The sequence below is a fragment of the Oreochromis aureus genome, linkage group 15 (genome assembly GCF_013358895.1).
Source record: "Oreochromis aureus strain Israel breed Guangdong linkage group 15, ZZ_aureus, whole genome shotgun sequence".
NCBI classification, from domain to species: Eukaryota; Metazoa; Chordata; class Actinopteri; order Cichliformes; family Cichlidae; genus Oreochromis; species Oreochromis aureus.
Window position 1 is genome coordinate 21,688,760 of NC_052956.1, and position 25,614 is coordinate 21,714,373.

General features: G+C 35.9%; 3 protein-coding genes across 5 annotated transcripts in view; all 3 read left to right on the plus strand.

Moving 5' to 3' along the window:
• The first annotated feature begins 266 nt into the window (after positions 1-266).
• On the plus strand, positions 267-3,039 carry LOC120433242. The gene is made up of 6 exons (XM_039599210.1): positions 267-663; positions 912-934; positions 1,448-1,639; positions 2,023-2,225; positions 2,354-2,366; positions 2,707-3,039. The coding sequence occupies exons 1-6, from the start codon at positions 491-493 to the stop codon at positions 2,748-2,750; spliced, it is 648 nt and encodes a 215-aa protein (XP_039455144.1). The 5' UTR covers positions 267-490; the 3' UTR covers positions 2,751-3,039.
• An 8,241-nt stretch (positions 3,040-11,280) lies between these two features.
• LOC116336000 lies at positions 11,281-16,816 on the plus strand. 3 transcript variants are annotated; one of them, XM_031759792.2, is made up of 8 exons: positions 11,281-11,401; positions 11,589-11,608; positions 12,412-12,603; positions 13,062-13,316; positions 14,783-14,818; positions 15,192-15,221; positions 16,011-16,046; positions 16,378-16,816. In XM_031759792.2, the coding sequence occupies exons 2-8, from the start codon at positions 11,593-11,595 to the stop codon at positions 16,482-16,484; spliced, it is 672 nt and encodes a 223-aa protein (XP_031615652.1). In that variant the 5' UTR covers positions 11,281-11,401; positions 11,589-11,592; the 3' UTR covers positions 16,485-16,816. The 3 variants fall into 3 exon arrangements, with proteins under 3 accessions (XP_031615652.1, XP_039454524.1, XP_039454523.1); XM_039598590.1 differs by lacking the exons at positions 16,011-16,046; positions 16,378-16,816 and adding an exon at positions 15,328-16,004; XM_039598589.1 differs by lacking the exon at positions 11,589-11,608 and having other exon boundaries at positions 11,327-11,401.
• A 2,738-nt stretch (positions 16,817-19,554) lies between these two features.
• The window catches only part of LOC116335997 (triadin-like), a 36,567-nt gene continuing 30,507 nt past the window's right edge, over positions 19,555-25,614 (plus strand). Inside the window, exons 1-6 of the mRNA XM_039599427.1 lie at positions 19,555-19,700; positions 19,919-19,938; positions 20,730-20,921; positions 21,113-21,315; positions 21,430-21,457; positions 21,898-23,827. Of these exons, the coding sequence (XP_039455361.1) occupies positions 23,809-23,827 (19 nt within the window). The 5' untranslated portion in view covers positions 19,555-19,700; positions 19,919-19,938; positions 20,730-20,921; ... (1 more) ...; positions 21,430-21,457; positions 21,898-23,808. The remainder of the gene's footprint in view (positions 19,701-19,918; positions 19,939-20,729; positions 20,922-21,112; positions 21,316-21,429; positions 21,458-21,897; positions 23,828-25,614) is intronic.

A 25,614-nucleotide genomic window follows, 5' to 3' on the forward strand; every position in this document is an offset into this window, starting at 1 on the left:
TTGAGCTACTGCTTGAATGTGCTCAACATGAGGGCATAAGAAAGCAGTGAGAAGTGTTAAAAGATGTACATGACTTCCAGGTGTACAGTCCCTGCCTTAGGATGATAAAGCAGAGTATGCTTTATGATGGGCCTGTGCTATGATTGACAAGTCAATGCCATATGAGAATACAGTGTGTTTTACAGTCAGATTCAGCCCTTGCTTCTCATGTGACTTTTCAAAGCACCCGGTTGGAACTGAGTGTGGCATCAGTGTGGCTACATGCAACTTTCATACAAAGTGTATGTTCAGCTCTTTCTTTTCTATTAAATACAGTAATCTTTAGAAAGTACAGAGGCACCAATCCAATTTTGTGAACATACTGTATATTTCAAATGCACAATTGACATTGTTTTATGCTGTAACAAACACTTTTGTGGTTTGTTCCTCTCATGAAATAGTGTGTCCACTAGGTGGAGATGCTGTAAAAAGATGTCATGTGAAAGGGGAAATGAACTGGAATAACGCCTGTCTTCAGATAGCAGCATCATGTGACACTAAAAGTACCTGTTTTCTGACTGACCCTTTGCAAATCAAAAGTGAAAGTACTGGAATAGACAAGCATTCATTGTTTTTCAGTGTGGTGAAGAATATGTCAGACACAAGAGATTACCAAAGGTTATTGTAAGTAAACATCTGAATTTTAAAAAACAAAAACATCTCTCTTAGGCTGTGAAATGCTGCCGCTCTGCCATGCATTAGGAGTAATAGATTTCTATCCATCTAAGGTTGTTTTCTATTTTTAGCTTAGTCTTCCGGTTCTAGTAAGGGCACCTTTTACTAACCTTGTTACATATTAACTGACTAGCTGTATTTATTGGATTGTTAAATTCAGACTAAAAGCTGTTTTCTCTTTCATAATCCCGACACAGAGACCAGGAAGAAGTAGAGCAAGGTGAGAAAAAAAGACAACCTATGTTCTTATTTTATGAAACACTTAATGTTGCCTCCATACTGCAGGCAGGCAACACTAACTGTGTAGTTGCTGATGAATAGAGCAAGTTGCAGCTGTAGCATAAAGGAATTTAAACGCCAAAAGGGAAATAAAGGGGACTGAGAGAAGTGGCCAGAAACATAAATGCTAATGTTGCTGATTTTGCATGCGCGCATGTATGTGCGTGTGTGAAAATCTAAGAACACCAATAATTCGCTTCTAGAACCATCTTTAGCAGCAATAAGTATGACTCTGTTTGACTTTCGCAGTCTCTTAACCACATTGTGGATGAATTTGGGTGCCGTGCTCACACATAATTTGATTAAATAACACTACAAAAACTGCAAAAGGGTGTTTTTTCTTTTTATTATGACTGCAGTTATAATTGCACAGTATGTACATTGTGTGGATATGTAACAGTTTTAAAGAGTTACTTTGGAAAAATACCCAAATCTTCTCTTCCTTCATCTTTAGTTTCATGGGAAACATTCCATGTCTGGTTGGCGGGAACAACAAATGAGGCTCATTATCCCATTATTGAAATGCTCAAAAGAATTGGTCAAACTCAGGTGAATTCTCCAGAAGAATGTGACTATCTTCTGGTTTTCTGTCCTATTGTTTCACGAGTTGGAACAGACATCGAAGAGGCCCTGAACAACCTGCCTTGTAAGAAATACTATATGAGATTACTTAGCATTGAATAAAACTTTAACATAGGAAGGTAATCTGAGAAATGTAACTGTATGTGAATGGTATAATAGCAGAAATGTATTTTGAGACCACAGCTTATCTGCATCTGCCTGGTTTTATATAAGGTATCCACTTCTGTATATTTAACATATGAATTTGTCATGAGACATAAATAAGTAATTAGAAATAAATATGGACTAATGGACTAAAAATAATAAATAAATAAAAGATATTTGTGACAAAAGGGTCATGCTTAACAGCCTTCATGGTCTGCAGTATGAGCTACAAAAGTAGAAACTTAATCAATGTGTTTCACTTTGTTTCCGACTCAGTTGATCTGGTTGCGTCTGTGCTTACAGGTAGTAAACCAGTGATTCTGGTGGTGATGCATCATACTTTCAATCCTCATTCTGTTGTATCTGAAAGTAAGAGACAGGTGAACAACCCAAACGTTCATCTCACTGTGGACTGTCTGTTTTATGAGGACAAACTCCTGAACTGCAAACTCAATGATAACATAGAAAAAACACTCCTCAAGCTTTTTAAACTTTCAGTTTATCAGGTAATGATTTCTCGTACTGATTTGGTATTACACATATATACAATGACAGAGGTGTGTGGTGTGATATTTTTAAAAATCAGTGATAATGACTTTCTGTCTTTCTCTTTTTCTTTCTTTTTATTCTTCAGATGATTTTGTGGTGTAAGTATGACAGTCTTGATGTTATGTTACGCCATTTTTTTAAACTGATGAAAACCTTCTGGTTCAAATTTCACCAGCCATATAATGTTATTTCAGTGGACATTTTGAACTCTTTCCTTCTAAACAATAGTATATTTCTCTACTGTCTATTTGATCTTAGATTATTTTTACTGGTTTCCAGAGTCAACAAAATTGCATCTAGTGTTGTAATGTCCATCAGAAATAAAACCATGTATAAACATGGTTAAAATTTTGAATTAAACAATTAAATATCCTCATAAGTACTATAGATTGGTTTATATTTAGCTGACTTATTGTCCTTTTCCTGCCTTTATTTTAGATCTGAGGAGTCTTTGGACATGCTGTTGTATTACAATAAAATGATCCATCAGGAAGTCACTGTGCAACTAAATTAAACGTAACCTTTCTTGATTGTGCTGTTATTACCTTTAATACTTTATAGTTATGAAGGCTGGTATAGATTTTAGTTTTGGGGTAGAATTACTGATCTATACTGTTTGTTATGTATCTATCACTGTTTTATATCTGGGTCACAATAGAGGTGTAATGTTGTAAACATACCAGATCTGCAGATAATCTTTACGCACTGTGTGAAGATGAATTTATATATATGTATAAGAAAAAAATGAATAAAAAAAAGAGCTTAAAGATAGAAAATGAGTTCTTAATGATTTACTCCTTATTACTCCGTAATACTGCAGACATGTTAAAAGGCTAAAAGTTCATTAAAAAGATGTTTTGGTTGCTTTGGTTGGTTTGGATGCTTTATAAACATGCATCTTTCACCGGGCTGCATGGCGCTAACGCTTTAACGAGCTAACCGCACTAACGCGTTGACATTGTGCAGCCCCATGCATGGGGTGATCCTCGCTAACTCGCTAACAGAGAATTGCCGCGTTATGCAATTATGGCGTTAACGTCATTTTAACGGGATTAACGCTGACAGCACTAATGAAAACAGATCCGTTCATTGACAGTGTGCCGGTAATCCGGTGCGCATTATAGTCCGAAAAATACGGTATACATGTATGATGTTTTAAGAGAGATCTGCCTAACAGTCTGTTGATTAATCAATAATATTATAGTACACCTTCTTACAAAATAATGTGTCTTTTAATATCTGAGCAACCTACCAGTGTGCTCATGAGACATGTTCTGAGACATGTCCAGTAAGACATGTTCTGACAATTCAGCTGAATGGGAAGAACAAGTTCCAGGCAATTGATACGTGGTCACCAGATACAATGCTGAGACAAGAGGAGGCGATAGAAGATACTAACATCAAGACAAAAACCTCCTTATCGTTCATGGAGGGTGTCACATCAAGCCCAGCACCAGCCAAGGTCTAGTAAGTATCAGAACCACTATCCGGCATGAAACAACGAAGATCCATTAGCACCATATGTTATCGCACTAGGAGCATACCCTGATATTGCCTGGCATGCATACAAACTGGTGAGGATCATACAAACTGCTGATTACCATTTTGAATTGCTGGAATGAAAAATGTTAAATTGTCTAACTAGCCACGTAGCCTAGCCACGTAATTTTCTTTCTCTTTGATCTTTGGGATGTTTTTGGAATCAGCCGTGTGTAGGTAGATCATTTTCCCATTAAATAATGTGGGATCTTTTCATTCCTCACACATTACCCAGTCCATACAATTATAGATGTCAAGCTTGATTTTATTTTATTGATATTTAATATGTTTTCAAATGGTTCCTTTTCCTTTACTGAGCAGAAACAGTTTGTTTCTTCTGACTATGAAATAAAGACACTTTTTATATCTGACTGGCTGACACTTGCAGTTTCATTTATCAATAAAAGAAGCTCATGTCCTAAAAGACACTCATTCTCTCTGAGATGGATTCATTCTGATCAGTTTGGTTTTGCCTAGCCACATTTTCATGCATATAATTAACACACAGTATGAAAAACAAACAATTTCTCTGCATAAAAGAATTAAATTACATTAATTTTTGAGGTGATGAAGTTAACAATAACTTTTAAAAAGCACGTTCTATCTTGCACAGTGTAATGTTTGTCAAGGATTTCTATGAGTTGCCATGTAGAGTCATGTAGAATAAGTAAGCTAACTATTTTTTTCTCATATTGTTTCTGATTACTTTATCCAGTTGTCTCCACACTCACGGATGATAAACCAGTAATTCTAGTGGTGATACATCATGCCTTCATCCTCATTATGTAATAGCTGAAAGCTGGAGAAGAACCCAGACACTAAGAATCCAAAGTCTCTATGAGCTGCCAATACCATTTAATACGAGGTTTACATAAAATCACTGAGTAATTTGGTGTGGTATTGTTAATAGCTTAATGCTAATAAGTAGTTTTTCTTATAAATCTATTTCCTGTAAATCTATATTTCCCAAATTTTTGTAATATAAATTGTATCATAGGTCTATTATAAATAGACTGTAAATTGTCATTTAGGCATTTCTGATATCTATATGCTGCAGTTTGATGTTTCCAGTTCTTCAGCTTATATTCTTTTATATACTCATTTTTATCTTCTCTTAATGGCTGTTTCAACATGACATTGGTGGATTGTGTGGCTGTAATTAGGAATTTCATCTTACAGATCATTTCTTTAAAGTAAAGTCTATATTATTGTTTTACTTAAATGGAAATGTACCATTTAAGTACCATTTTACCATTTTCTCTTGGCAAAAGCTATAAAATAAAATAAAAAATTCATATTAGTAATGGCTCCCAGAGATACAGCAATTAGACACATATTTTTAAGCACTGTCTTTGTAGTTCTTTGTTGCATCTTGATTTTCATGAGTAAAAGAGAATAATATCCACGTTTCAAAGGGCAATTTCCTGGTTCAAATTTGATCAAACTTATAATGTAACAGGATGGGCCCAAATTACTCAATGGGTGTTCTGGGCAGAGACCGAGAGGCCCACGCACAGGAAAATGAAAAACAAATGAAAGAAGAAGTAGAAGACAAAAAAAAGTTTAAAACTTTTTTAAAAACATTACTTTTTTCCCCTCATCATAACAAAATATTACATGTAGCTGTAGCACAGCACACAGTAATTCCTATTTACTTGCCATATTTTTTCCTACACTGCTGAGGCTAAAAGTCTCTCCCAAACTTGGGTTGATAGTGAGATTATCCTAGTTCCAAAATGGAAAACACGCCTTTAGGAAACAAAAAATGAAAATGAAGAAAAAGAGGTGTCGCTTTTAAGAACATTTCCAACTCCCTTTATTTTTAACTATGTCAGGATAAAATCACTGCAGTTTATGATAATATGCAAGTTAATCTTGAGGTTACAACATGGTTCACAAGCCGACTGGCGTAATGACCTCAAATGTGTGTGTTTTCATCAATCATAATTGACACTTATATGGGAGGTACTCTGAAGAAGTGAGACAGTGTGACCAAAGTGGTACAGGCAAGAGACGCTGAAAGGAGGAAGAGGAGATTGTTGGGCACATGGAGGAAGAGAGACAAGAGATAGCAGGTATGTTTAAGTGTTTGTGTGTGTGTGTGTGTGTGTCTGTGTTTGTGTAGGGGGACAATTAAATGTTGTCCCCCTGTTGTTATTCTATTAATGTTGCTGTATCCATGTGATTTGTGTGAATAAGGTCAAAAATTTAAGAATACTGAAATTGCTAAGCTTATTTCATGATCTGTGACTGAGTTGTAAAAGATGCCAGACGATTTAGTGCTCTATTGTCTTTATTTAGGCTTCTCTATCTTTGATGTGTGAAAAATATTCCAAGATTGTAAGGATGACTGCACAACTTTTATCTTACAAAGTTACCAAATATTTTCCAAAATCAGTTTTTAAGACAAAGTGCGGTAGCATAAGACATGGGTGGTCTTTGCTTAAATTTAATCAACTATTTAGTGTAAAAAAGAAATTAGCAGAATTTGTTTGTCTCTCTAAATTCAAGGCTTTCACTTATTTAGATCTATTGGATATAATATACTGATTTTATTGCTTTCCAGAGTTACCACTGAAAAGTTGTCGGGTTTATGGAGAATGATCTGAAAAGGACAAAATCATCTTGAGTGGCAGTTGACTGTGGTTAATTGTTGATGTCAGAAGACTTACAGTAATCAGATTCTATCATTTTAAATAAAATTCCTTATGTGGATAACACTGGAGGGTAATAATGCTGCTTCTATCACTCAACAATTCATTATGTACCACCCTAAATATCAGGCTATTATCTAGTATCTATTCTGTCCTTACTGTAGTTGTTGTTGGAGAGACAGTCCAACATGCTGGCTGGTGGTTTTTGCACTTGATAGTGTTAAAGTAAGTGCACCATTACTGCTTCAATAGGAATTAACCCTTTGAAGCCCGAATCATGAAATAATTGCCAGAAAATTCTAATTTTTTGAAAATAGTGTTTATTTAACCTTGTTTTGTTTAATTCTTTTGTAATCGTATGACATTTAATTTGTATCATATTTGCTTATCTGTTTTTTTAATTGCTTAAACATTTATTGTGTAATTTATTTAGGTTTTTCAGGGGGAAAAATTCACACTGTTGGTGTTAAAGTCCCAAAACCTGGCAAAAAACTGTATGTATCAATATGATACACTAGGTGTTAAAGGGTTAAAAGGGCACAGGACTTACTGGAGTACTATGAAAATGTCCTTTTTCAAATGACTGCATAGTTAAATAATGCTGCTGTTTCAGTTAGGTTGCTAGAGGCTGTGAAGTAGACATCAGAATGTTTTTAGCCGCGTTTTAAAATACGCTCTTTTCGAAGCTTACTTCCTGTTCAGCTGAAATCTTCTTGGTTTCCAGCAGTGTGTTTGAGCGTTTCAGCAGTGTGTATGTGTGGGAGTTTTAGTATTGTGTATTAGAAAGTTTCAGTAATGTTTGTGAGAGTTTCAGTGGTATGTGTGTCAAAGTTCCGGCAATGTTTGTCAGATAGTTTCAGTAGCGTGTGTGCAAGCACTTCCGTAATAATGTCCCTAACGCCGCCTCATACTCTAGCGGTATTTCCTCATTATTTATTTTGTCGACACACATCTGTAGCGGAACTCTGGGAGGGAAGTGGTGCAACAAAGAGGCGCTGAGAGGAGGAAGAGGAGGAGGAAAGCATCAGGCACAAACGGTGAGGGAGAGACAGGAAGAAAGGAAAGGTCTGTGTGTGTTTGTGTGTGCTGGTGAATGTGTGTGTGTGTGTGTGTGTGTGTGTGTGTGTGTGTGTGTGTGTGTGAGGACACTTACATTTAACATAGTTTCATGCTTATAGGAAGTGAAAATGCTCACTAACAAGTGCACATTAACAAAGTTGTATATAGCTTCATCTACTGTTTGTTTGTTTGTTTGTTTTGTCCAGGCTATTCTCTGTAAACCACGGTGATGACTGTGTAAAGAAAACCCAGACCAGCCTATCGGGCACCAACAACCATGCCACATTCAAACTCACTTCAGTCACCTTTCTCCACCATCCTGATTAGCTTAGGTCATCTTCACCATGTCGACCTGACTGAATGCACTGACTTTTAATGTGATTGGTTGTTAATAATAGTATTTGTTTTTTAAAGTGCGGCGCTGAACAAGAAGAAGCTATATTTATTTTTTGCTGTGGGGAAGATCATCTTTTGTGGCAATCATATGAAGAAATAAAGTTTCCAAATCTCAGTAATTGTCTGCTGATTAGCTTTGCTACATCAGACTAATGCAGGTAATACATCTCTAAGATATTTGTAAGTATTCTTGGCCAGGAAAAGCTTATACAAAGCAGCTGTGGCTATGAGGAATCTGTGATGCATAACAACACCTGTTGCTTTTTCTTATCTCAATTACATTTTGTTATATTATGCTGATTAAAGGTTCCTTTCTGTTTTGTATCCTTTCTCAGGGACATGGATAAACAAAATGGTAAGAAAAAAGGTTAATATTATTAATGAGAACAAGCTACACTTGGCAATTACATTTTTAACTGCGTTTTTTAAAAAAATCTTATGATTAACTGAGTGTGCAGATAATTGTGATTGGAGTTTCCCCCTTATTTCAATAACTTTGACCTACACAGGGTGGGGTCACACTGATGATGTATAACTATTTATAAAAAAAAACTCACATTTATAATATGGTACACTTGGTGTTACAGGATAAAAAGGAAGTAACTATAGAGGACAAACCCTGGCTGATGGTGAACTGGATATGTGATCACTTGTAGTATAGAGATTGCATACAGTCTCTGTGAAATCCATTGCTCAAGCCCCATTCAGGGTGCTCTAGTGACCAGTCAGTGACCCCACTGGCAACTAGAGGGTACTGCGGGGTGGGTGTCACTGACTGGATTCTAGGCCTAAAGCCTAATGTAATTAACACATCTAATAAGCTAAACACAAAATACATAATGTCTATTATCGCTCATTGTGTGTAAGATGTGTGGCTTCACATTTGTCTTCTTCTCCTTTTTAATTTATCTTTAGTGTTGTGGAAAAGATTCTTTGCGCTCTCGGCTGGAAAAACAAATGAAGCTCATCATTCTTTTATTAAACGGCTTAAAGGTATCGGTCAAATGGAAGTGACCTCCCCAGAAAAATCTGACTACCTTCTGATTTTCTGTCCTGTTAATTCACAAGTTGGAGCAGACATTGCCGAGGCCCTGGACACAATACCCCGTAAGAAGTGCTTATTCACACTAGTTTTCAACTGCCATCAGAATGATAGAGAACCTATTCAAAATAATTATATGAAGGTATTTTGAAAAACATCATAGCAAAAAATAGAGCATTCTACCCATATGTGACAGGTATTACATCAGGTGCCCACTTCCTTTGTGTTCACATTTGTCAAAATGTGAACACAAAGACATTTGTCACATGCACTCTTTTTTTGTAATTAGAAAGCGAATGAATGTACTTTCTTCATGTATTAATTCAATCTTGCTCACTTTTTCATAAAAGCTTAAGAAAACAACCTTATTAGGTTGAACAAGCCATCACAAGTGTGTCTGCATATGTTCCAATAGCTACATAAAAGATGTAGCATCTCTCTCTTTATAGAGTAACTATAAAAAACCACAACATAGGGAAACTATTCCTGCAGTATGTATCAGTTAATGTGAGCAGACTAATGTCACAGGGAGTGGCTCATTCAGTCAATACTGCTGGTATATCTGAAAAAACCTGTGATGAACATTCATGTATTTCTTCTTTCTTCTTCATTTAACATGCAGGCCATGTTAAATGATCCAGAGTTTCTGAATCATTTGATCCTGTTGTCTCTCTGCTTGCAGGTGGTAAACCAGTAATTCTGGTGGTGATGCATCACACCTCCAATCCTGAGCAGGTTGTAGCTGAAAGCTGGAGACAGGTGAAGAACGAGAACGTCCACCTCACTGTGGATTGTCTGGTTTACGAGGGAAAACTGCTTGATTGCAACTTCAATGATATCATGTGGCGTGACATTGGGAAGTTTTTCAGAGTTTCCATTCACCAGGTAATCTCTATACATACAATCATGCTGTTGCATTTTACTAGTAATAAAAAGTCCACCCTCAATGAAAACCCAAACATTATAATTCTTTGTTTTATTCTTTAGCTCATTCAGACTTCTAAGTGGCAAAAATGGAGTTGTAAGTATAACTGTAATACTTTGTATATTTGATCAAGGTTTGCTTTTATTGCTTTCCACATAGTAAACTTGTACAGACACTGGTATTAATATTCAGTGACTAATTTCAAACTTATAAATGTTTAACTTATAAATAACAAGCTCTCTTCTCTCCGTAGGTTTCTCTGACCCTCTGATACTGGGTATAGGTTTTATAATGTGTGTTATGATGGTGGCAACTGTGGCTATGGAAGTAGTGCGAAGGATGATTTAGACGTTACAGGGCTGAATGTCTTTCTCAATGCCATTGTATCTGGATCATGAAAAAAGGATAATGATACAATGATAACAGATCTGCAACTTTATGCACAGGGCTATATGTTAATTGAAAAAATGTTTCGTGAGTTTGACAGTGAGTTTTCTCTCTAAGTTTAAGTTGAAATAATCTGAGATGCTAAAATGTTCTAAAAGAATAACTTGCTGCTCTTGTCCAATACTTGTGTCAAAGAAATCCTCTCTGAAGAGATGGTCGTGTAAGTTTTGTATCCAAAGTTTCAGCCAAGGGTACTATGAGATTAAAGTTGTTTAAAGTTCAACACATGGCTATGTTTCCAGTTCAAAGTCTCTTTCTGTTTCTTCTTAAGCAAAGCGTTTCCACTGTGTATTGCTGTAAGATATAATGTTCTGGTTAAGATTTAGGTTTAGTTGAACAGGTTAGTAAGTTTTAAATAACAGCTCAGAAAGTAAGGATGCTGTTTTGTGCAATTTTATTAATTATATTTAAATTATCTGTGATGAATATAATCAGTTGTATATAGTATTTTATTTTATTTTATTGTGTACAGTATCTTATTCTTATTCTTATCATCTTATCTTATTCCAGTGTTTTTTCAAATTTTTGCTATGTAACTTTACACTGTCCACTTTCTGCTGTAACAAAACAAATTTCCCACGTGTGGGACTAATAAAGGTTATCTTATCTATCTTATCGTATCTTATGATGCACAGTCATCATATTAAACACAACTGGACCAGCGTGTTTTACAGTTCTCCCTGCCACTACAATCAAAACACCAAAGGAGGTGATCTATTTATGAGAGCATAGTTTTGAAGCATGAATTTCCTCCTTCCAAACACTTGGAAAATAATGGCAAGGGACAATAAAACTGGTCTAAAGTCCAGCATAACCTTTTTACAGTTTATATTGCTTTTCCTTTCAATTCTCACCTGACCCATTTATTTATGCCACAGTTTCACACTCTGTTAACCCACTTCCACTACTGCTGTGTTCTGATCTTTTTTTCAAAACACTGAAAGAGTTAATGTTCCTGTTTGGGCAGTTACTTTCAAATCGAAAATGAAAGTGCTTCACTGGCAGGGAAGGACGTCACTCCCTTTTCAGTGTTCGAAGGATATACCAGAGACTGTATACTCGAGGTTTTGTGTAAGTGAATTTCTCAAAATCTTTCCATGTGAAACTGTGAACTTCACAGCTTTAGCAGGCTCAGAGATATACATATTCTCTAGGCCAATGTTAGCCTAGCTTTTAAGAAAGTGAACAGAAAGTGAAACTGCTGGCCATGATTACTCATTGTTGTTTTGACTAAAGGCTCCTTTCTCTTCTTCCTCAGAGACATGGCACAAACACATGGTGAGAAAATATGGTGCTTTTGACTTTTTAAGTTTTACTTTTCAAAATTAAAGTTGTCAGATATTTCATTATTAAAGACAATAAGCTTTATTTAATAATTACAATTGATGTGATATAAAGTTGCAAGCATTTTTTAGCCACAGCAAGTGGTTGGGGGGGAGGCTTTAGTTTGCAGCTAAACAAGGAATTAATGGAAACCAACAATACTCACAGTAAATTCTAATGGTGGTATAAGAAAACTAGAATTACCACACTTTAATTTTAAATTTTTATTTTCAATATGGCCAGCACTGTGGCACACTCTGAGACTGCTGCCTTACAACAAGAAGGTACTGAGTTCGATTCCTGGCTGGGGTCTTTCTCCCCGTGTTTGCGTGGGTTCTCTCTGGGTACTCCCCCCCACCCCAGTGCAAAGACATGCAGTTAGTTGGGATACATTAATCAGTAACTCTAAATTGCCCATAGGTGTGAGTGTGGATGGTTGCCTGTCTCTACGTGTTAGCCCTGCGACACACTGGGGACCTGTCCAGGGTGTTCCCTGCACTTTGCCCCAAGACAGCTGGGATAGGCTGAAAAAAGTATCACGATTTGAAATATAAAATATTAAAATCCATCGATAAATCGTCTTTTCTGACTGGGAAGACAGGAATATAGACACATAAATTCAATCTGGTTCTTGTTTATAATATCTGGATTTAGATTAGCACTGTTAAGCACTGTTTATATGGTTGATACACATTAACTCATTAAAAATTATATTACATCTGAACAAAGATCCAATTTTTCTTTTTGTTTCATTTTAGAGTCATGGAAAAAATTCTTTGTGTGGGAAGCAGGAAAAACAAATGGGGCCCAACTTCCAGTTGTTCAAATGCTCAAAAGTATTGGACAAACAGACGTGACCTCTGCAACGGAATGTGACTACCTTCTAGTCTTCTGTCCTGTTGTTTCACGAGTTGGAACGGACATCGGCGAGGCCCTGCACAACATAACTCGTAAGAAATGCTAAATAAATAAATGCTAAATAATACATGCATGCATGACACCTTCAGTTTTGATTGAAGTTATTGCTGTAGGGTGAAGATGAAAGTGAAGTTTGTATACACTCGTTGTAGACGTGAATGTCATGGTAATTTACAGAATGCAAATTTAATAACTTGAAAAAATCCAATATGCAATTTGCCATGTGTTGTTTGTTTAGCACATTAATTGCTCCCTCTGCTAATTTTTGAACCTCTAATTCGTCCTACTTTTGATCTGTTGTGTTTGTCATCATTACTCCTTCAGCACATTTTAGTGATTATGGCCTCATGTTACGTTCACTTAGAATATTTGGCCTGTAAAGTGGGAAATAAATAGAATATATAACATTAGAAGTAAACAGAAAGGCTAAATTTAAAAGCCCAAACTCTTGTTTCTGAATCATTTGATCCTGTTGTCTCTTCACTTACAGCTGGCAAACCAGTAATACTGGTAGTGATGCATCACACCTTCAATCCTCACCATGTTGTAGCTGAAAGCCGGAGGCAGGTGGACAACCCAAATGTCCACCTAACTGTGGACTGTCTGTTTCATGAAGGCCGTCTCCTCAATTGCAACCTCAATGATACCATGTCGAGTGACATCAAAAGATTTTTTGGTTCTGAATCCCCAGCTCCAGCCTTAATTCACAACTTGATGTCTTTGTGGCAACGCATCCCAAGTTTCTGTAAGTATGATATAATACCTTCATCTATCTGATTTATCTGAATATTCATCTTTGTGTTTTCTTGATGACCACCAAACAAAAGGGAAAAAAATGTATGTCTGTTTGACACTTACAATAGTTACATTGCAAGGATTTTTCTGCAAGTTGCTTTTGATTAAAATAAGATACCACACGACTGCTCTGTTTTTATTCTTTCTCTATGGTTTAGGTTGGTCATATAATTCGGAAATACTAAAGTATAGGTTTGTTAAAATTTGAAAACTCCAACATACTCTCTTTTCAAATACAATTTAAAGTTCCTTATTTCTCATGGTATCGTCACATCACCCGTGGGAGAGATTCATACATTTTTATTTTGAAATCGACCTAATCTATGAACACATTAAATCAGTGCTTTGCAGTAAACACAGTTTTTATGTAAGTGAGAGACATCTGAAGAGGTGACACACTCACCGCAGGGCATACTCTGACCTGGTGTTCTTGGTTGAATTAATTATAGGTGCAGTACTCTGGAGAGGTTCATAGGTACCGATAGAAGTACAATAAATGGAGGGAAAAAAGTTTTCTCGCCATCTCCCAACAGTACATCTTTTTTTTTTCAATGTCTCTTGCAGTGCTCTGTACAAAATAAACACCAAACTGAAAAACATTCATCAAGCTGAATCCAAGTCAGAAAAGAAAAGCATCTAGGATATTAAGTGGCCTGAAATTTATTAATCCATAAAGCTTAACTAGTCAAAACTCCTTTGTGTGTCTTCATGTTGAAAGATGGATCTGGTCATTTCCAATGGTTTGTAGCATAAATGAGCTACTTTAATGAAAATCTAAGTAATGTCTAGCCATGCCGTAATTAAAAGTACCTATGCATAAGGCATATCAGTTGTGTTTGAGTAGTAAAAGATACTGTGCAAATTAATGTTCTCTTTTTCCACTATTTGAGGTTTAGGTAGCTTCATCTGAAAAATATTTGGACTTTGCAAGTATGACTGTACTAGTTTTTGCTTATTTTTTAGTTGTTTCCTAAAACATCATTTGTTGGTATTTTAGGTTAATATATTGTAAAGGTACAGCTTTTAGAATACATATCTCAAAGTGTCCTACCTCACAACATAACCGGAAAGCCCTTTTAACCCCGTGCTTCCATCCCAAGTTGTTGCCGACTGCATCGATCTGACGTGTAGTAGCATTTCTTGCGATATGCACATCAGGTTATGTGGAAGGTGACGGCACAGGGTTAAAAGGCCTTTCCGGTAACATTGCCAGTTACAATGTAAATTTCCTGCAGAAGTCTAGATCATACATAAGTTAGCATGGTAGTATAAGGTCTAGATGTTGGCCCATGATTTTTTGGTTGTGATCACTTTGGTTTCTCTCACTTTGGTTTATTCAATGATGGAAAAAAAAGTAAAAGCATATATGACTATGATCAAAGCTTTATTTAATGAGTACAATTTTGTTTAATTCAGTTTTAGGTTTCTTCATCTGGAAAATATTTGGACTTTGTAAGTATGACTGTATTGTTCTTAGCTTAATTTAGTAATTTTATGTTCTAATATACTCTAAAGTTACACTGTTAAGAGCAAATATCACTTGTTGTGTTCTTTATAAGATTGCAACATAGAAAAAGCTCAATATTTCTGTTGCATCCACTGGGTTGAAATAAAATAAAAACAAAACAAACGAGCAGAAAAAACCAAACAAACGACATATGACAATGGTATAATTATCTTATGAGTTGCGTTTGAGTAGCAAAATATACCAGTCAACTTACTGCTCTGTTTTTATTTATTTAGGCAGCCCTGCCTGAAACATATTTGCACTTTGTAAGTATTAACTGTGTTAGCATTACCTTAACATCATTTTTTTGTGTTTTAGGTTGCTCCAGTATTTGGAATTTATTCATGTGTAAGTATAATCATTAATTATTTTTATCTTCATTCATGTCTTCATCTTTTATCTTCATAAAGGTACAGTTTTTAGAACAAATATCCCAATGTATCCTAACTCACAGCGTAGCCGGAAAGCCTGTATGCTGCAACCTTCTACACCATTCAAGTCATTGCCAACTGCATCAACCTTTTTGCGGATGTGCACATCAGGTTGTGTGGGAGGTGACGGCACTGAGTTAAAATGACTTTTCAGTTACAATGTAAATTCCTGTACAAGTCTAATTCACACATAAGTTAGCATGGTAGAAAAGGATTTCTTGATGTATGCTCAACCATCCTGGTAAGTAAATCCCAAAAGGTTGATTCCACAACCTTATAAACAGCACATTTGCAGTCATTGTGCAAATGTACTGTTTATAAAGTTGGGGAAACCAGCAGTCAGCTGAGACTGAAGAAGTCACTTGGATGGGTGATGAAAATGTTTTTTTTTGAAAATGCTACGTCCAGATGAACGGAATCAACCTTCTGGGGTAGAGTAACATCTAGATGTTGGTTGTCCATGCTGTCTCACCAAAATAAAAAGAATATTTTTTTTGTGGTCACTTTGGTTTCTCCCTCTAAATAATGAGGTTATTTAATATTGTACTAGTGTTTATATCTATTTTGTTCATGAACTGATAAAAAAAGAGGTAAAGGAAAGGATACATGACTATGCCTAAATCTTTGTTTACCTATATTCTGTCATTTGTGCGTGAGTGGTAAAAATAACAGATAAGTTACTCTTCTGTTTTCATTTTACTTTTAGGTTTAGGTAGCCCCATCTGGAAAAAAATCAGACCTTGTAAGTATTACTGTATTAGTTTTAGCTTTGTTGGTGGTGGATCCTTAAACATATAATAACATGTTTTGTAGAAATCACTCAGCCTGTTTACAATGTAATCAGAATGTGGTGATGAGCAAACACAAATGTCACTCTACTCAGAACTAGTCTTACAGGTCACTTGAGTCAGTTACACACACTTGTAAAAGTACTTAGTACTTTCAGTATTCGGAAACCAGCTACTGCAGACATATGGTCGCTCTACATGTCTCTCACAGAATGTGTCTCTCTAGCATAAGTATGGTCCACTGTGGCTTATTGCTCTTTTTGTCTTTATTTTTCTTAATTTTAGGCTTGAATCCTCTGGTACATATGGCTGGATTGATTATTCCTTTGCTGATGGCAGTTGTGACATCATTCAGCTCCAAAATATGGAAGAGAAATAAAAGCGGGAAATGAGGACTGCAAAACAAAATCCAAATGCAATAATTTAACAATATCACAGTATGTTTTCTTGATACTGTATATAAAACAAAATATAAGTAATATATCCTGCCTTTGTAATCATTAAAGATGTGTTAGTTATGTGTTATTGTTATGAAAGCTGGTATAGATGTTTTAGGGATGAATCTTTTGATCATTGGTACTGTAGCATGTTAAAGATGAAATGTTGCTTTACTCACATGTCCAAGGCAAGACTGAAAAGTGAGCTTTAAGAAAACAGAACCATTTCTTTCCCAGTTATTGCAGACATGCTTATATATTTTAAAATAATAAATTTATTGAGAGGATATCTTGGTGTCATTTGTTGCTTTTGTTCATTCTGAATTAGTGACATTAAAAACTGTTTCTGATTTAGGGTTAGACGTTACAGCTGTAACAAATTGCAAAATTGCATTTTCGCTTAAAATCTTGAATTAAAATGTACACACAATGAGAATGTTAAGCGTGGAACACAATAAAACCAGAGACTGCCCCGCCCCTGACCCTTTTTTTTAATAAATATTGAGAAGTGAACCTAGAAGAGCATATTAGTGTGTGGTTCAACTTTATGCAATTTAACTTTCTGAAAAGAAAGAAAACAAGAGCCATATTGAGAAATCTCTGCTGATAATGATGCACACCCTTTTTCACACCTTGGCTCATGTGATGAGGCACATGGTCAACAGTGGGTCAACGTCCCTCTTAAGAGACAACTCCAACTAGGGCTTAATACCTGGGACTCTCCAGCATTTGGTCTTAGAACTGAAGAAGCTTCTCAGATGAGAGTTGAAGCATCTTCAAGAAACTTAAAGTCCAGTTTGAAACACGTGCAGACAGACGCACACATCGCATACAAAATTGTAACTCTCACCCTGTGTCCCTGATGTGCAATTGCACCAAGTGCAATTTTCCCTATGTAACAAAGTATTTTATTCTATTTGTATTGTATATAGTATTATTTCTATTTTGTATAGTATGTTATTCTGTTTATCTTATTCTATTCTATACTTTTTTCTCTTTTTCGCTTATTTTTGTTACTGCTCTTGTACTTCCTGCCGTGACCAAAAATGTCCCACTGTCAGGCGTGTTGTGTGTGGAGGCGAGGAAGAGATGACCCAAACGCTGGACTCACGGTGCAGGATAATGGGGTTTATTGTAGGTAGGTTGGATGAACAGAACATGAACTGAAATGGCTGACTGGGTGGACGACTGACTGACTGAAGAACTGAATGGCTGGCTGACTGATCTGAACATACATGCGGAGAGACGACATTAACATCAATGACACGACAAAGAACTGGTGAAACCGAGGAGCTTAAATACACAGGTTGAATGATGACAATGATTGGAAACGGGTGAGTACCGGGCTGAACATAATCTGACTAATGACACAAGCTGACATGGGAAAAAACAGGAAGTGGGAACATTAGTGTGGCAAACTAAACTGAACATGAACAGAACTGAAAACACTGGGTCACCGACCCAGGAACCCTGACACCCACGTGTGGGACTAATAAAGATTTATCTTATCTTAAAGTCCAGGTGCTTTCCTTTTAAGCTCCTTAGATTAATTTTGATGCTATGCGTTGACATAGCATTACTTTTGAAAAAAAAGCAGCACGGTTGTTCAGCAGTTGGTACTACCACCTCACTGCAAGTGGATTCCTGGTTCAAATACACAAGCTGGCTGGGACCTTTCTGTGTGGAGTGGTGTATATTTTCCATAGGTCCTTTATTGATTTTTGTATCTTGATAATTTGTAGTAAAGGCTAACGTCTCATTCTTTATCATTGTTCAGTGACACTGAGGAGTCAAAAGGTGAGAAAAGAGGTTACAATAATAATTTGTAATCACTATTCATACCTGACAGAATCATACAGTAGACAGACAGAGGTAGCAACTAGCATTTGATTAAGTTCATATTTCACAGTTATATAATGAGTCTGTGGAGACTCAGGATAAATCTAAAAGACAAGTGAATATTGTATTTTGAGTGTAATTCACCAGAAATGCAAACAAATACCGAATGTCTGTGTGCTGCTCACATGTGTCAGCTTGAAGTAGATAGGAAAGGTAATAGATAATTCATTAATAGACAAAGAACATAATAACTGCCGACCGTACCTGCTATATTAATTTCAGTCTGTTGAATGTTCAAAAAAAGCCTCATAGTCATTCATAGTTGCCTTATATAAAAATGGTTTATGTAGTTGTTTCACGGGTTAAAGAATAAATAATTAATCAAAACTAACAATAACTGGTAATTCTGATGGATGTAGTTATTTACATATTATTATTATCAATAATTATAATAATAATAATAAATAATTATACCTATACAGTAAGGCAAAAAAGGCACACTTTGATTTAACTCAACAACAAATTTCCACTCATGGACCAGTGCACGGACTGGTCGAACCATTTTATCTATAGCACAGTCACTGCTTCACAGTTTTCACAGGCTGTAGTAAACTTTTAACAAACAATCCAAAAGTCCTACAAAATTTATAGCATAATGTTCAGATTCATTTACACAAAGATGATCTTTCAAATACCAGATTTTACTTTTTTGACAAGATTTTATTTTATTTATTTCATCCATTTATTTTAACAGTGGCTTAGGAAGAGTTAGGGAAATCGTTTTACACAAGTGGTTCTGAAATGTTTCACAGTGAGCACCACCTCAGAAAATATTTGGCCCTTGAAATTTCACCATTATGACCAACATAGGCCTACATAGGGAGGCAAATGAAATAAAGCTTTAACCAGTCTGTTCTCTCACTAACTTCTTCTGTCAGCTTCTCGTCATCATGTGTAGAAATGACCTTGATGGGCTGAGTAGTGTCACATGGGGTAAGTTAAACAGAACGTGATTAGTCTGTGAGACTGTTCTACTTCATTTTGGGGTGCATTTTTCAGTTCTTCAAAAGCTTAAAGGGATTGGCCACATTAAGGCCGTCTCATCAACACCTTCAGCTCCATATTATTTTAGTCTATTGAGTCACACTGACGTTAACATTCTTTTACCTGCCCATCCAGTTTTGTTTTCAACTGGTGAACAAGTTTATTCTTCAAGAACAACTGATAGCTGACAACAACTGACTTCATTGAATGGGGAGACACTAGAATTCTTTATTTTCTGTTGGGAAGGAATTTTTGTTTCAAAACAAGTCAAGAAATTGTAATCTGTATGTAAGTAACTTTAGTCTGCAAAATGTAAATTTCTTGCATCAGAGTAATACAAGTTACACCCGTAATCTATTTTTAAAGTTTGTCTTCTAGGCCAGTAAAAGTTGCGCAGCTGTTAGTAAAGAGAATGTATAATAGATCTGCACCTCCTGCTATTTGGCTATATTAGATTTAGTTAATTTCAACTAAAGGTTGCTTTCTGATTCTTTATCCTTCCTCAGAGACATGGACGAGAGAATTGGTGAGAGAAAAATTTTGCTTTATTTTTTAATATTTCCATTAAATATGTCAATATTAAGGTGAATTAGCTACATTTACTTATTGAAGGAGTAATAATTTCAAGTCACCCATATCAGTCATCCTGAAATACATCATGTCACATAAGTGTCACTGACTATAAATTCTATTTCAATACAAAATTTGCCTGGGATAGCTGGTTCACAATCAGCTTATAGAGTAAAAAGGTAATTATAATCAAATAAAACTTCCATTAGTGATGAAGGCAATGTTGCAATAGGACAGATATTTATTTAATACATATAGTGAGACAAGAAAGACAACCCAGACTTTGTTTGAACTTAGTTTTACTTTCTGTTGTAATACTAACTTTCCTTTTGATAGTTCATATTCTTGTGCTCTTACCCAACAGGTTAGAAATGAAACATCTAGGTCAAATGTTCAGTCTTATCTCTGCAGAGATAATATGTTACGATTATTTCCTTGGCTTCCATTGGCTGTAGTTTTTTCTAAGAAGAACACTACTTGATAACTTTGAATGGCTGACAAGGCATCTGTAATTTATATCTATAAGTTCAGCCTCAAATGAAAATAACACTGATTCACTCAGTGTCATGATCAAGCTTCATTTGCTGTATGTATGAAATCAGTTGTATATTAATTAATTATGGTGACTTCAAAACAAACAAAAAATGAAAAGTGAGCAGTATCTCTTTCATGCTGAATCTTGTGCTCTGCTGTTTTGTCTTCAGTTTCAGAAATGACTAAAATATATATTTTTAAATCTATCTTTAGGGTCGTGGAAAGTTTTCCGTGTCATTTTGGCCGGAAGAACAAATGGCGCTCATCGTTCAATTGTTCAAAAGCTTAAAGACATTGGCCAAACTGAGGAAACGTCTAGAGAAGAAAGTGACTACTGTGTGGTTTTCTGTCCTGTGGTTTCACGAGTCGGGACAGACATTGCTGAGGCCCTCAACAAACTACCTTGTAAGAAAAAACTAAAAGTGAATTTTTATAAATAATTTAAGTGATTTTTATACAGGGCCACATGTAGGATACAGGCCAAGAACCACATGTAGTGTTTATGTACTACAGCATGAGTTCAAGATCTAGTAACCCAGCCCATTTATTTAATCTCTTTTCTGAATCATCTGATCATGTTGTGTCTTTGTTTATAGTTGATAAACCTGCAATTCTGGTGGTGATGCATCACACCTACAATCCACATCATGTTGTAGCTAAAAGCCAGAGTCAGGTGAACAACTCAAATGTCCATTTGACTGTGGATTGTCTGTTTTATGAGGACCACCTGCTTGACTGTGACCTCAATAATATCATGTGGAATGACATCCGGAGAACTTTTAGATCTCCAAATCGCCAGGTAAGGATTTCACTTACGGGTTTATTATTGGGCATACATGCAATAACTGATGTATGTGGTTTGGTATTTTCAATAAAGGTATTGCAACTTATTTTTTTTCTTTCTTTCTTCCAGACCCTGTCGTTGCAAAGCTTCCAAAATTGTATGTGTGACTCTTATGTTCATTCACCTTTCCTAATAAGTCTGTATTTTCAAAAGAAAGACTGTTTTAGAGCTAAAGTGCATCTTTGTGCTATCTGAAAAAAAAAAATCACATAATTTTATATGTTTACACGTAATTTGATATTGTAAAAATGATTTCTTCCTGAGGAAAATAAATTACTTTGATGCCAGTTTGCTATACAGCAGCACCGTGGCCCGGTGGTATTGTTGCCTTGTTGCCTGACCTTGTTGTCTCACAGCAACAAGGTCCTGGATTTGAATCCACTGCTCACTGGGGCATTTCTGTGTGGAGTTTGGATGCTCTCCCCGTGTGTGCACGGATAGCCTCCAGGCCCCCTGCTGGATACATGTGCACATATGTGACAACAGGTTATGAACAAATATAACTTCTTACCCTCGTTTTTCTTTTTTGTTTTTTAGGTTGGGAGAAGCCAACCACAAAATGGATCATTATTGGTATTTCTATAGCAGTGGTGATCATTGTGGTTATTGTGGCAGTCAGTGTGGAAATGCAAAAGAAGAAAGAACCTTGAGGTGTGCCATTAATGTGCTCCAACAAAAAAACCTAATATCAGTATCGATTTAACAATATATTTTTTTTTTGAAAGGATAAGAGATATAAGCGATGTAATCAGCAAAAGGATGTTGTTATTGTGTTGTGAAGATTTTGAAATGAAACTTTGAAAAAAAAAAAGTTTTTTAAAGACTTGTTTGGAAAGACCAACTGTCTTTGATATTTTCCAGTTGTGAATAACTTTCTTACCATATAAACGATTTGTTTCTATTTTGAATTTTGGCTTACTTTGTTAAATAAATAATGACACTATGTAATATATTGTATAGTGTCATCTAAGGTTGGATATATGTTATTTTAAAATCTCCTAATGGCCAGATTATTTTTTTAAATGATGTCCACCTGCTGTGTATTACATATTGTGTCTAAATTTTAAGAAGATGTCTTTGTGGAACATATTTAAAGAAAATAATTTTCACATTTTTCTGTATACTCAAGAGCAGTATCACATAATTTGGAACAATGTAAACCAAAGTTCACAACCAAAGTTACAACTATTAATTTACTATTACCATGTGTATTTTAATGTGCATATTATGAGTTTTTCATTGTTTTAATTTTATTTAATTCTAGCTTTTAAAAGTTTCTGAGTAGCTACACAATCCAACAATCACAACCACCGAGGTTTTTCAAAGGTAGTACAATTATTCATGTAGACACAAAGAAAAGACATAAAATTCTTGGAGAGAGTGAGTAGTGTGACTTTGATCACCAACTTCTACTACTAGTTTGCAGAGGAATCTTAAGCTGACTTGTACTGGAGTCGTCTGACAACTGGCAACTTGCATGTAACCTGGTGTAATATATTGCCAGCAATTCAGCTCTTCTGGTCTTTGTTTTCTTTCTTTCCACTTCATGACAGCTCTGCTCTGAGCAGGGGAGGTCTGAATGAGCAGGGTTTGGTATCATGAGGGCGGGGGCTGGAAGGAAGGAAAGGGGATGGGGTGTTAAGGTCACGCCTCTGGCCTAAAAAGGCAAAGCAGAATACCAGTGGACGTGAGCCGCTCTAAGAATAACTCAGGGCCTTAGCCTTAGAAATTGGAAACACACTATGAACGTAATAGTAAAAATGTGAATTCAGACTTTTAAAGTTTGCAACTAAATACCTTTGAAAATACAAATACACAGATTTGGGATTTATGATACAATTACATATTGTTTTAACACATGTGAAAGCACTGTCCATGCTGTGACCACGTGACTCCAACAGCAACATAGGCTGGTGGGATAAAGTTACACTGAAGCTCTCGCTCCTAGTCTCTCTTCTCTCTTTCCCTTCCATCATCCGTCAGTCCCTGTGCTCGGTCTAATTCTGTCTGAGCCAGTGGAGGTGTGGGTGGGGGGACAAGCTGCTCTATCTACAATCCCAGCCCTAAGCAGGCAAAGGGCAAAGACACGGGCCACGTTAACTTGGTCTCTGTCTGTCTCCCCAGCCTGATCCACTGGGACAGACGTCAGCTTTCAAGACTTTTTTCCAAACCAAGACCCATTAAAACTTTCTGATGCCTGGAAATATAGTGCAGGATTAAGTCCTGAGAATGGACAAAGGGGAGTAGGGTTTCTGGTGGTGGCCAATGGTTTAGTTTTTTCATATTCTCATATATCACAAACCGTTTGGATGACGTTGCTGGATTGGAATTAAACACTGGATTAAATTGTGCAGACGATCCAAGAATTTACCACAAGTATTTGTTTTCATGGCAACAAAATCTCCATAAAGGATTTAAGTTTTGTAACAGAATATTTATTTTGAAACCATGACTGAAACAGCTGAAGGTAAAGTATCACCATGTTTGCTCTTTGAACTTCATTTCAACAACTTATATCCTAAAATATGCCTCTTATCATTTTTATATGAAATTCTGCGGAGCACTGTATGTCTGTTTTGCACACAGACCTTCTGATGTTGTGCTGAGTGGTGTGTAGGAGAATTTCATGATTAGAAGTATCTAAAAATATTCTGCTATCATGTATCTGCTATTTGTAATGCAGCTTCAGATCCCCATGACACCGACTGTGCAGTATAGGATCAGTCAGCATCAACACTGTTCCTACTTACGGTTAGCAGCTGATGGTGTGACAGCATTTTACATGTTTTTGCCTGGGATAAAGAAAATGAGATAACAAGAGGATCTTTGACAGACATTTGGCATTTGTGCACCGACAAGTTTATGAGATTGCCACTAGTTTTAATTGCTTCAAAATCATTCCTTGTCACTGTAGCATGACAGCTGGGTCTAAATACTATGATACCAATGAGCATCAGCAACACTGTGATAGAAAAGAAGTCAGTCATGGGCACTAAGCTGGTGCAGTTTGGTTGGCCTATTTAAAATGCTTCATTGTTTTAGTTGACAAAGCATGGTAACACAGCTACACAATTCAAAACAGACAGAATTGAAAGTGAAGTAAAAACCATATTATTTAGCTCTTGCCTGTCATTAGCAGCTAATTAGCAACTGTTAGCAGAAGTTAATTTCCCCACTGAAGATTTTAAGTACATAAACTAGGTCATTTGAGTCATCAAAGATAAATTGATGTTAAATGTTTCAACTTCATACTAAATCAGGACAATAGTAATATTTTATGCTTATGAAATGACTGTCCAAATCCAAACCTTGAAGTCCGTTCAGTATTCTATGTTGACTGAACTAACATTGTGAAATTCTTTGGAAAAAATAGTAAATTGTTCCAGTGAAAACTGTGGGCACAGTGAGCCAATTACTGCTACGGACATATTTGTCTGTATGCAAGAAAGTGATTTGTGCGAGTAAGTGGACTCTCAGTCTTGATAGGATGTCATCTTTGAGTTGACATTTGGATTTGTAAAAATAAAAAAATAAAAAAGATTTCCTAATAAATATCCTATGTAAGGAAGCACATTTACAAATATAGCATCTGATGTTGCTGAGTGCTCTGGGATCGTGATGCTGTGGGGAAAAACAAAAACAAAAAAGTGTCATTGTATCATAGATGATTCCTCTGGGTATTCAGCAATTACAAAAGACCACCCACAGATAGGAAAACAAAAGATATCAAATGTCAGACAAATAAAATGCCATTTTTTGTTTTCCGAATCAGGGCGAACCTTTGCATCCTCTTTTTCAAAGAAGAGATTTTGACAGAGTACAGTAGGACAACCATACATATGTATGTTTGCGCTCAGCCTTAAACCAGAAAGGAAAGCAGCTCATTTACTTATGCTAATGAGATGATGATTGTTATTCAGGAAAGATTATTTTCTTGAAATGACAGCATAAAGAGCGTATTATCTTCATGTTAAGAATTATATTGGAAAAAACAAAACTATAATTTTATGGTCCACTGATGCTTTTCTCAAATAGTCAGTCACATTTTACGATGTTAATTGGATAAACATGACAAGTGCCAATGAGAGCCATTACAAATGCTGAAAAGCTTCAGGAAACTTTAGTATTTATTTGTCAAACTAATACTTCCAGTAATCATGAATGAGCATTCATGCTTTAGAATTGAGTTTCTTAGTGTCCACACTTTTTTTTTAAATTGTCTTATTCCTAATTATAGGAATTTCCATGTTGCCC

Excerpts from the sequence above, each read along its gene's own strand:
- LOC120433242 (XM_039599210.1), top strand. The coding sequence starts at position 491 with ATGAACTGGAATAACGCCTGTCTTCAGATAGCAGCATCATGTGACACT. Across the intron at positions 664-911 it reads AGAGATTACCAAAGGTTATT|AGACCAGGAAGAAGTAGAGC; the intron begins GTAAGTAAACAT and ends ATCCCGACACAG. Across the intron at positions 935-1,447 it reads CCAGGAAGAAGTAGAGCAAG|TTTCATGGGAAACATTCCAT; the intron begins GTGAGAAAAAAA and ends CTTCATCTTTAG.
- LOC116336000 (XM_031759792.2), top strand. Across the intron at positions 13,317-14,782 it reads GCAACGCATCCCAAGTTTCT|TTTTAGGTTTCTTCATCTGG; the intron begins GTAAGTATGATA and ends TGTTTAATTCAG. Across the intron at positions 14,819-15,191 it reads CTGGAAAATATTTGGACTTT|GTTGCTCCAGTATTTGGAAT; the intron begins GTAAGTATGACT and ends TTTGTGTTTTAG.